We start from the raw sequence: 10,453 nt of genomic DNA, 5'->3' as shown, positions 1-10,453 counted from the left end.
AGGCGCAGCGCCCGCTTCCGGCGCGGAGGAGCGGCCGGCGGTGCCGCAGCCCATCATGCCGCCGCCGCAGGCGTGCCGTGCGCTCCTGGCCGCGGCCCCGCGCCTCGCCGGCCGCCGTTGGCTCCTCTCCTCTCTCCTGGCTCCGTTGGCGACGCGGCTCCGTTCGTGCAAGGGGGGCCAGGAGGAGGCGGCGGGGAGCGGCGGAGTGCTGCGGCATCTGCTGCTGAAGTTGCGCGCCACCGGGCCGGTGACGGTGGCGGAGTACATGCGGGAAGCGCTCACCAACCCCGGGCAGGTGCGGCGGGGCCGGGCGGGGGCCGAACCGAGCGCCGCGGCCCTTCGTTGCTCATCTCCTCCCCCTCGCAGGGCTACTACACGCGGCGGGGCGGCGTCGGAGAGGACTTCATCACCTCGCCGGAGATCAGCCAGATATTTGGAGAGGTGACGCGCCGTCCCCGTGTCCCGCTTTCCCGCTCAGTGAGGTTTAGGTTTCGTTCCGTTGGAAGGCGTCCGCCCAAAAGATTTGAGGCTGCGTCTCCAGTGCCGTGCTGAGTTTTGGGTCAAAAAGCACATTGGGGCCCTGAGGGAAGGGCAGCGAAGGTGTGAGGGATCTGGAACGCTGATGTTAGTTCGGCACGGCTGAGAGAACTGGGGTGGTTCAGTCTGGAGACGAGGACATTCAGGAGAGAACTACAGCAGCCTGAAAGGAGGTTGTGGTGAGGTGAGGTCGGCCTCTTCTTATGGGTAACAGCAATAGGATAAGAGGTGGTGGCCTTAAGTTGTGCCAGGGGAGGTTCAGGTTGGATATTAGGAAAAAAAAGGGAGGTGGGGGAAATCACCATCCATGGAAGGTGTTCAAAGACAGTGGATGTGGCACTGAGGGACGTGAGGATGGGTCGGTGGCTGGACTAGATGATTTTCACAGTCTTTTCAACCTTAATGAGTCTCTGATTCTATGAAAGAGGACTTGGCTAGGAGAGTGGCTTGTTTTTGCAGGAGACTGGGAAGCCCTTTCTGGTTTATAGCTTGGAACACCATCTGTAAGTTCTGAGATAACGTATTACCACTCTTAGCTATTAGCAGGCAGAAGGCAGGTGTCACTTCCCACAGATTCTGGAGTTCACGTGTATCTCTTTGTGTTGTTTCTATCAGTTAATAGGAATATGGTACGTTAGTGAGTGGATGGCCATGGGTAAGCAGAATGCGTTCCAGCTGGTGGAACTGGGCCCAGGGACGGGCACCCTCACAGACGATATACTGCGGGTAGGTGAAAGCTAACTTTAATGCTCCCTAATTCTGGCCTTATTCACTGGCTGCACAGTGATCTGAAGAAGTGTGGTTCTGCTGTTGGAGTTTAATGTTCTTAAGTAGCCACATCACTGCAATCAAGATTTGCAGCATTGACTAACTAAAACGTGCATGTCTGTATGTTTAGAGAAGGGCCCAGGCTTCTGTATGGACAGCAGGACAGTGCAGGCACACATGTAACCACACAAACGCTGCTTGACAGGGAAGGCAGGAATATTCCATGACAGCTTATTTATAAAAATACATTATCCAGGCTTGCATAAATGTGAGGCCTCCGTGCCTGCAACAGCAGGGAGCAGAGAGGACAAGAATGCAGGAATGAATCTGTGTTGGATTCCCCTGGGTCTTCTGGGGCTTGCTGGGTTTATTGCTTGAGTTAACCCTCCTTATTCTTATACTGGAGCATGGTTATCAAGTAATTAACACACTAATAATTCAAAAACACACTGATAATGGGATTTAGTATCTCAGAAGTTTCAGATTTATGTGTTAATGATAAAAATCTGCACAGGGAAATATGTAATACTGAACATGTTTTGCTTATGCTGTTTGGGAAAACAGAGCTGTTTTTCTTTCAGTGCTAAGCGCTCTACAGATATTAGAAAAGTTAGTTTAAAAGAGTAGGAGGTTTAAAGTGACTAACATTTCATGTCCTTATTATTATATGTTATAGTCCTCCAACTTTGTTAGAACTGTAGCAGCTTTTATTATATTCTGTTATTCTATTTTCCTTCTAGAGAAGCAAAATGCAGTTGTCTTAACTGAGACTGTCTTAGTGAATGAAAGCTAACTCAGTCTTATCCTTAACCCTTAATCACATCACGTTCATTCTTCGCTCTCGAAGGTATACAGAATATGACTGTACCTTATAGAACTTCTCTGCCTTTGCAGGTCTTCAACCAACTTGCCTCTGTACTTAGTAAATGTGATGTCTCTATTCATCTGGTAGAAGTGAGTCCTAAACTCAGTGCGATCCAAGCAGAGATGCTGACAGGAGGAAAGGTGCAGTCAAACCCTGAGAACAAATCTGCATACATGAAAGGCATTAGCAAGACTGGAATTCCCATTTACTGGTACAGAGACATTCAGGACGTACCGCAAGGTAAGGGGCTTGAACATCCTGTTACAGCAATAACCGAGGGCAGCTCTGCTCTCCTTCCTTGTGGGTAAAAGAAAGAAGTCATGCAAGAATTAGGAGCTAGTATGTATGAATCCAAGGCAGGTGCTTAAGCTTATTAATGAGAATCGTAACTTCAGTTTGGGATAGCTACCCAATTTCATATATTCCAAATTTTTCTTCACCTTAGAAACCATTTATTGTTTTTGCCTAAATAAAGGCACAGGAACTGTAATAGTCCTTTCATGAGATACAGATCTTAAAACAAAAAAAAAAAAAACAAAACAAAACAAAAAAACAACAAAAACCATGCACTGGAAACTATAGCTAGCTGTAGAAATGTTGCCTTTAATGTATCCAAGCTGGGAATAATAATTATTTCAGAGCCATTAACTAACAATGCTTTAGAAGTTTAAAAAATAATAATAATTTTAATTTTCCATTAGAAACTGCTACAAAAGCATTAATGATTTAATATAATGTTTGATTTTTTTTTTTAACCTTCCTCCAGGTTACAGTTTTTACTTAGCACATGAGTTTCTGGATGCCCTGCCAATACATAAGTTTCAGGTATAGCAAGAATATGATAAATGGGACCGTATGCTTAATGATCTTTTCTCTTTGGAGAAGAATAGAGTGATGGTACCAAACCAGACACATGCATTGGCTGTGGTGATGAAATGTTTCTAAATAAGCTTGGACAAATAAAGCTTTAATTCACCTGGCAGCTGTCAAGTTAGTAATTGTTCCTGCATGAAGAAAAACTTTAGAAATCTAAAGACTTCTTTTTGCTTAGACAAGTCTTTTTTTTTTTTTTTCCCCCCCTCATTTCTTACACAACATGAGTAAGGTTTCCAGTTCAGCATTATTGTGTGTACCACTACTGGCAATGTGAATAGCAAAATGAAGTCCAGATGAGATTCAGTTTCAGAATATTTATGAAAAATTATTGCTAGAACAATTTTATTTTAGTAAGTTAAACAATGAATTGTCAAAAGAATTGTTCTCAGTGGCACCATTTATTCCTTTTAATTCAACCTGTACTTATCAAATCTACTAATTTTTATCACATGCTTTTTCAAAGGCAGTTACTGAAATCAATTAGCAACAAGTAACTTTTAACAAGTAAATTAATAGCACATTATGTACTTAATTAGAACTTTTGAAAAATGCTTGGCAGTGTAGTTCAGTCAACAAAACAAGATACTGCATACCTATTTTTAGAGTGTAAAATGAGTACTGTGGGTTAATTAAACAGAGAACAGAGAAAGGCTGGCATGAAGTGTTGGTTGATATAGATCCAGAAGTCCCTGACCAGCTGCGCTTTGTCCTGTCACCATCCAGGACCCCTGCAACAGAAAACTTTATTCAGGTAAGGTTACACCTGTCAGAGTTTGTAATTAGGTCATTACTGTCTCGTGAAAGTCACATACTGCCTCTCAGTTACTTTGGCAGGAAGATGATGCCTCTCCATCCATCAGTGACTAAGCACAGCTTACAGTTCTTTCTTTACAAAGCTTCCACCAGCATTAAACATTGTGTGCTTTGAAAGTGTAGCACAACAATAAACAGGTACATCAAGTTTAGCAGAATCGGGGCTTAAATGTTTTATGGATGCAGCAAGCAACAAACAGTTCTATGTTGTGTTTGTCACATCACCCTCTCAAACTGGCTGATAACCTAAGCCAGGCTCTCAGGCTCCTCTGTACGTAGTCAATGGGTATACGTGCCATACTGACCTTTAATGGCAGGTGTCTAAGACTTCTTCTCTCTAAAATTCACTGGATTCTTAAACTAATTGAGATTAAAACCAACTGCAAGATTTTACACAAAGGTTTTTCTGAAGTGTATGCGTGGCTGAAGTGTCATTTCTAATTTTTGTTACCACAGTAACACAGTTCCACTCTATGCAAGTATTCTCATTTGTTACAAAGCCTCATTCCAATGAGTAGGCTGTACAGGAGATGAAAGAAATTGAGAACTTGGAAAACTCTAATTGAAAGAGACCATTAGCAAAAACTAGCTCAAGTTATAGGTAGCCTGGACTGTGCCCCTGTATCTCTGTGCCCAGTGATAAGTCCCAACAAGACATGTGTGGAATACTCCTGCCCTGTACTTTTTGCTAATACAGGTATTTTGGTCTTTGAACTCTGCACTAGCCTGAAGAAACACGAGATCATGTGGAAGTATGTCCTGAGGCTGGCGTCCTCATCCAGAGGCTTGCTTGTCGTATAGAAAAGGATGGTGGGGCTGCACTGATTGCTGATTATGGTCATGATGGAACCAAGACTGACACGTTCCGGGTATGTCCAGAAATACTATGCTAAAATACTCAGTTATCTTTTCTTTTTCCCTTGGATCATTAAGTTCTGTGCAAAAAAAAAATTAGTTGGACAGAAAACTCTACTATTGCCACAGCTGTAAAATGGTGTAATTGAGTTCTCATTTAATCAGTACTTTTCGGGGTTTCTCTCTGGTAGGAAGCATAACTTCAGCCCCTGCTACACTTACATCTTTGACAGCCAGGAATACAACTGAGTGTAATCTTGCAATTTAATTTTTCAGGGTTTCCGGAATCACAAACTTCACGATGTACTGAAAGCCCCAGGTACAGCAGACTTGACAGCAGATGTTGATTTCAGTTATCTTCGAAAGATGGCAGAGGGAAGAACAGCAACTTTGGGCCCCATAAGACAACGGGAGTTTTTAAAAAACATGGGGATTGAGCTCCGGTTGCAGGTACAGCAGTGTTTGCAGGTACAGCAGTGTTTGCAGAATATTGCACACTCCTCATCCACTGGCAGCATTCTCAAGCAGCAAGAGAGCTGCTTTACAATCAGATTCTTATTAAAAGTTGTTAAGAATGACCTGTTGGTGTGAAGTAGCATAAAGTTACCTCCCTTATATATATATATAAGATATATATTACTTTGGAGACCTCAAAGTGAACTCATTATACTCCTGCCATATTTTGGTATGTACTTACTGTGCGAGTTCCACCAGTGCTCATCTGTTCTATTGAACATTATGAGACTGTTACACTAGGATAGATGGAAGGATACAAGGGCAGGTCTGAGGGATTGTATAGGGAAGCAGGAAAGGTTACAGCCTCCCTTCTTTTTCTTTTTAGGTGCTCCTGCAGAATTCACGCGACTCAGCAACTCATGAGCAATTGCTCCACAGCTTCGATATGTTGATGAACCCTAAGAAAATGGGAGACTGTTTTCATTTTTTTGCCTTACTGCCTCATCACAGAGTTGTACGTCCTACCAACAACGATAATCCACAATCCAAGTCTCCCCTACCACCTGTTGCTGGATTTGGTGAACTCTCACTGAAGTAAGTTCAGTCACAAATAATTTCAATGACTGTACCGAGATGTGTACCAGTGGTAACTTTCAGCAGCAACCTATTAAATAAAAAAAAAAATTAAGGTTAAAGCAATCAAGTCCTGTGCATTTTATATTTTCATGGACTAAATGTTTTGCAATAGTAAGCAGTAAGGTAACAACTAAACATTTTGATTTATCTTTAAACTGAAGGAAGATGAAGTGTCACATTTTTTCCAGCAAATTTCCTCTTACCAACCTTTCTCAGACCAACCCACATTCCAAAGCCTAGGCATGTTTTGAAAGAGAGTGCTTTCAGAGCACATGTAGTGCAACACAGTGCTCTTACTGACTGACCTACTTAAACCACATGCGTAGATATCAGGAACTGCATACACAGAAATCAGTGCACACTGAGCTGAGAATAAACAGTGTTTCAGGGGTCTTACTACAGAGCTGAGAGTAATACTGTGTGGAGGAATCAAGTTAAAACTTGTCAGTGACAAACAAGATCTGATAGACGTCAGCTGCACGCAGCTGAGGTACTTACTCAAAACAACATGCCTTGACGTCTTTGAAGTTTTTATAAGAATGGTAATAGGAAGCATGCAAAGAAGTTATTTGTCAGAAAGCAACTGCTACCAGAATTCCCACCACAGAGTATATCTAATGCCAACAAAAAAGTATGAAGAAACTTCTAAGAAAAGTTTACAGGAGAAAGAGTTCATGTAAATACAAGGAACAAGTCTGATAGGGAAATAAATTTTATTTTCAAGCTTATCAGAGGATATTTACAAACAATTGGATGTATAAAAATATAAAAGTACTTGACAGTGTCCATTTGAGGCTATAAAATTTTACATGAGCTTTTTTTCTAGCATCATCATAGCAATATTGAATGCAACTTAATTCATCTAGGGGTAAGGATATTAAACACTATAACCTACTGCTGTCAAAGTTTGCAGTAAGGGTAGAAAAAAGGGAATAAAGAAATTCAGCTATTTTTGCTACTCAACGAAAAAAGTTTACTTATAATGCATGTCTGATTTTTTTTTGGTTCCTCAGCTACCAGCTTGTGGCTTCTATTGTCAGGCCCCATAAGTCTGTATGTGTGCATGTATTATCAGGCAAACCACTCCAAAGGCTAACAGCATTCTTTTTAATACAAGTTAAGAATAAATAGTTAATATAATTTTTTTTTAATGCAGCACAAAGCAGACTTCATGGGGAGAGACATCAGTCAGGCCTTATTTCTTACTGTAACCCCTTCCTCTCTTGTGTGTTGTGCTTTTCAAGCGACCAAGCTGGCTTCTTTTCTCCCTTGAAACAAACAAACAAACAAACAAAAAAAATAGACAGTGACAACTCAAGTTTAAAATCCAAAGCTTAAAACCAGACTGTATTTATATTATTACAGTTGGAATGGAAAATAGCAATGGCTTCACTGAAACTTGGTCTGTTGGGTGGTGAAAGTTGGGGGGTGGGAGGGGGGGAAGAAAGATTGCTTCCCTTGCCAAGCCTGAGCCAATACTAGACTACCAACTTCATGGTGATTGTTCTGTTTCCAAAGATTAAAACAACAGCACCTCTTGGAGAAGAATCAGTCCCAAAACTTCACCAAAGCAGGAGGGCAAGGTTAAGGGCCAAATTCTGCCCCTTTCAGACTCCTTTACACTGCTTTGACAGCATAAAAGTGAAAGAATGATCTCCCTCAGTGCAGGAGTGGCACAGACTCCCATCAGGCTCATCTCTGCACAAACCTGAGAATAATGTGCTACAAGAAAGGATGCATGATGGTAGGAAGGGCAGAAATACTCTGCCTACTGGTGGCTGTAGCAAACTGTTGTGCAGATTCAATCAAGATTTTTCTGCAAAGTTAGGTGTACTTTAATTTACTTAGATACCTGTAGAACAACAACAGTTATACCAAGGGCAACTGGAAAAGTAAAGGGATGTTCAGGACTCAAGACTGCCCCCATATATACTTCTGCAGCTGCCACTGACCTTATTACCAGTTTACTGTCACTGCAAGCAGCTCCCAGCACCAAAACAACTTGGTAAAATTCTGTGATTATCTAACAGCTTTGGAGACATCTGCTCACCTCTTTCCTTACCTGAACAACACTAAGAGGGGAAAAAAAAAAAAAAAGAAAGAAATATATCTCTACATACACAAAAAGAAATTTGTAGGAGAGAAAGGACCTACTTCAAAGCACCCCCCAGCTTTGCAGTTCAAGTCTATGTAAGTATTAAGGTATTTTCAGTTGCACTTAAGTAGCTTGGCATATCAAAGACATGTAGAGCCACCCAGCATCTTCCAGCAGCACAACGCAGCTGATCCACACAAAAGGAAATCTTTTTCTTCCACTTTTTTTAATAGGTGAGGAGAAAAAACACCCTCTTCCATCTGCGTTTAGCACTCAAGGTCTCAAACTTCCCTGAAATACAGTCAGTTTTAACTATGCTCCTAGGGAATCATTTCCACAGAATATTACTGCTTCCTCTTTTGTGCCAAAGTCCAGTAAGTAGCTGGGAATCCAACTGGGGCATCTGCAAAAAAAACTGAATTAGGGGGTGGTTTTGGACTCTCCATTCAGCTCAAAACAGTTCTGAGCACAACAGGGACAGAAGAGGCTGCAGGTAAAGGTTGCAAGGAAGGCAAAACCCTTTCTCTTCCAATCTGGCTGCCCTGGTGGAAGCAACAGGTGATTTTGTCATACCCAAGTACGTATCAGAATTAAGATACAAGCTAGCAAGCTACAAACTATTCCTGATGTTAGTTGAGGGAACCTTAAAAAATTAGAAAAATACTAGAAAATTTAAACACGTCATTATTCCAAAAAACAGAGGAAAGCTGCATGTGTTTTTCCCTATTTTTCCACATCTTTCTGCTATAAACTTTTTCCAGAGAGAAAGGATAAGCTACATCAAGTCTTGTGTGCTCTCTGCACTACTGATGTAGTTTTAAGGCAAAATGCCTTTGGTGTGTATCAGTGACACGCACCAGCCTTGTGGAGCAACACAATACTGTGGCTTATTGCTCTGTTTTACCAGACAAAATATAGGGTGAGCACAGCTCTGACTGTCTTTTCAGATTGTCAGCCAGCGTTTCAAGAGGAATGTAAGAAGTTGCATGTTTTTTCTTTCTTTTTTGGTATCTGGAAAAAGTTCAGTTAGGGCAAAGACAGACATACCCAACTGTCTTAAGAGCAGCAAATTACTCCTTCACCTATGAAGCCATATTCAACCTTCAACTGCCATGTTTTTCTATTACCTAAGGTATTCTGCACGGATTTCCTTTTACAATCTCTTCACAATGCACAGCCTAAGAAACAGGAGATGTATCTAAGTAACAAAAAACAGTCCTCTATGGCCTAGTAAATAGGGATAAATAGGGATTAGAAAATCATTACAAAATTCTTACTGTGTAGGCTACAAAAAAAAAAAAAAAAAGAAAGAAAAGAAAACCTTGAAAAATGCAAAGCATTCCATCTGTACACATCACACTTCAGTAATGGCTTTGCAGCCATACAACTGGGTGCAGCGTTACCCAGCGGGCTTATCCCACTGTCCAATAGCCATTCATAGTTTAGGTCAGAGCTGGAGGAAAGCTTGTCAGATGACAGTCTATTCCCACGTCAACACAGGATCCTCTGAGGCTCCGTATGCTGAACTACATGTAAAGCATTCAGAAAGAGCGACAATTGTTCCAAAACTTATCTTCAATTTCGGTCTGGAGTGTCGGCCTTTGCTGCAGTTTAGCAATACGAGTAAATCAAGGGTCCTCTTCCATGTCATCTGGATTCGGAGCCATAATAAAATGCTGGGGGTATTCAAGGTTGTGTTCATACGCATGTTCCTTCCAGCGTGCATCATCGCTCTCGTGGGTAATGTAACGCTCTCCAATGCGTGTTTCAAACTCTCTGAGGTCAAGCCAAGTCTGATAATCCTAAGGAGGAGAAGAGTTCATGAAGCAGTTCAAGAAACAGCAGCCTTATATTTCCAAAGATAAATTCGGCAATTTGTCTCTTTTAATATAAATAACAACAAGATAAAACCAACAGGAACTGTTTAAAAACAGAGTACAACAAAAAAAGAAGGGTTCCAAATTAAGTAGGCTAGTTCCCAAGGCTGTAGCATTAGAAATCATGAAAACTGCTAGAAGACAGATAAGAGAGTTTTATTATAAAACTAGTTGTACTACTATTCATATCTATACATACATAAAGTGATACTAGTTGCAGTACTGTTTGTACTGTTTATTTAATTGGATTTTCCCCTTAATGTCTTCTAAGTTGTACAATGTCTTTTAAGTTACTTACTACATTCTATTTCAAACAGTTCTCTTCTAAAATGGCTACAAACTACAGCACCCCCTAGTTTGTGAGCCATCTTTAGCACTGAACACTGTGTGTCTGCACTGTTCTCATTGAGACTCCGTGCATTCATCACTGCCTCTATTCAGAAGCGACAGAAAAGTGGAACTCTGTGTTAGCATCATGTGAATAAGAAGGAAGGGGAGAGGAATGAACAATGTTTCCTGTGGAATGAGAGCCATAAAGAAATGGGCAGAGTAATGAAGCACGTTAAACACTAAGCCAAAACCAGAAATACTCCATGAGTGTTTCTTCACAAGCATTACTAGTAGTTTTACTAAGCTTGTGAAGGATTTCATACAAACAATTGTTATTTGTCCATT

The 10,453-nt window shown here is 41.2% G+C and overlaps 2 protein-coding genes across 5 annotated transcripts in view; one reads left to right on the top strand and one right to left on the bottom strand.

Moving 5' to 3' along the window:
• Positions 1-27: 27 nt before the first annotated feature.
• NDUFAF7 (NADH:ubiquinone oxidoreductase complex assembly factor 7) lies at positions 28-5,865 on the top strand. Its single transcript, XM_052699898.1, has 9 exons — positions 28-295; positions 367-441; positions 1,153-1,263; positions 2,200-2,410; positions 2,937-2,995; positions 3,684-3,797; positions 4,585-4,728; positions 4,991-5,164; positions 5,556-5,865. Exons 1-9 carry the CDS (start codon positions 56-58, stop codon positions 5,766-5,768), a joined length of 1,341 nt encoding a protein of 446 aa, XP_052555858.1. The 5' UTR covers positions 28-55; the 3' UTR covers positions 5,769-5,865.
• A 1,979-nt stretch (positions 5,866-7,844) lies between these two features.
• The window catches only part of PRKD3 (protein kinase D3), a 43,844-nt gene continuing 41,235 nt past the window's right edge, over positions 7,845-10,453 (bottom strand). For all 4 annotated transcript variants that reach the window (XM_052699798.1, XM_052699817.1, XM_052699808.1 and 1 more), the window contains exon 19: positions 7,845-9,703. In XM_052699798.1, the coding sequence (XP_052555758.1) occupies positions 9,530-9,703 (174 nt within the window). In that variant the 3' untranslated portion in view covers positions 7,845-9,529. The remainder of the gene's footprint in view (positions 9,704-10,453) is intronic.

Source organism: Tympanuchus pallidicinctus, unplaced genomic scaffold (assembly GCF_026119805.1).
Source record: "Tympanuchus pallidicinctus isolate F22 unplaced genomic scaffold, pur_lepc_1.0 scaffold1, whole genome shotgun sequence".
Taxonomy (NCBI): Eukaryota; Metazoa; Chordata; class Aves; order Galliformes; family Phasianidae; genus Tympanuchus; species Tympanuchus pallidicinctus.
The sequence above is the reverse complement of the archived record's forward strand: the minus strand, read 5'-3'. Positions and strand labels throughout refer to the sequence as shown.

Excerpts from the sequence above, each read along its gene's own strand:
- NDUFAF7 (XM_052699898.1), top strand. The coding sequence starts at position 56 with ATGCCGCCGCCGCAGGCGTGCCGTGCGCTCCTGGCCGCGGCCCCGCGC. Across the intron at positions 442-1,152 it reads TCAGCCAGATATTTGGAGAG|TTAATAGGAATATGGTACGT; the intron begins GTGACGCGCCGT and ends TGTTTCTATCAG. Across the intron at positions 1,264-2,199 it reads TCACAGACGATATACTGCGG|GTCTTCAACCAACTTGCCTC; the intron begins GTAGGTGAAAGC and ends CTGCCTTTGCAG.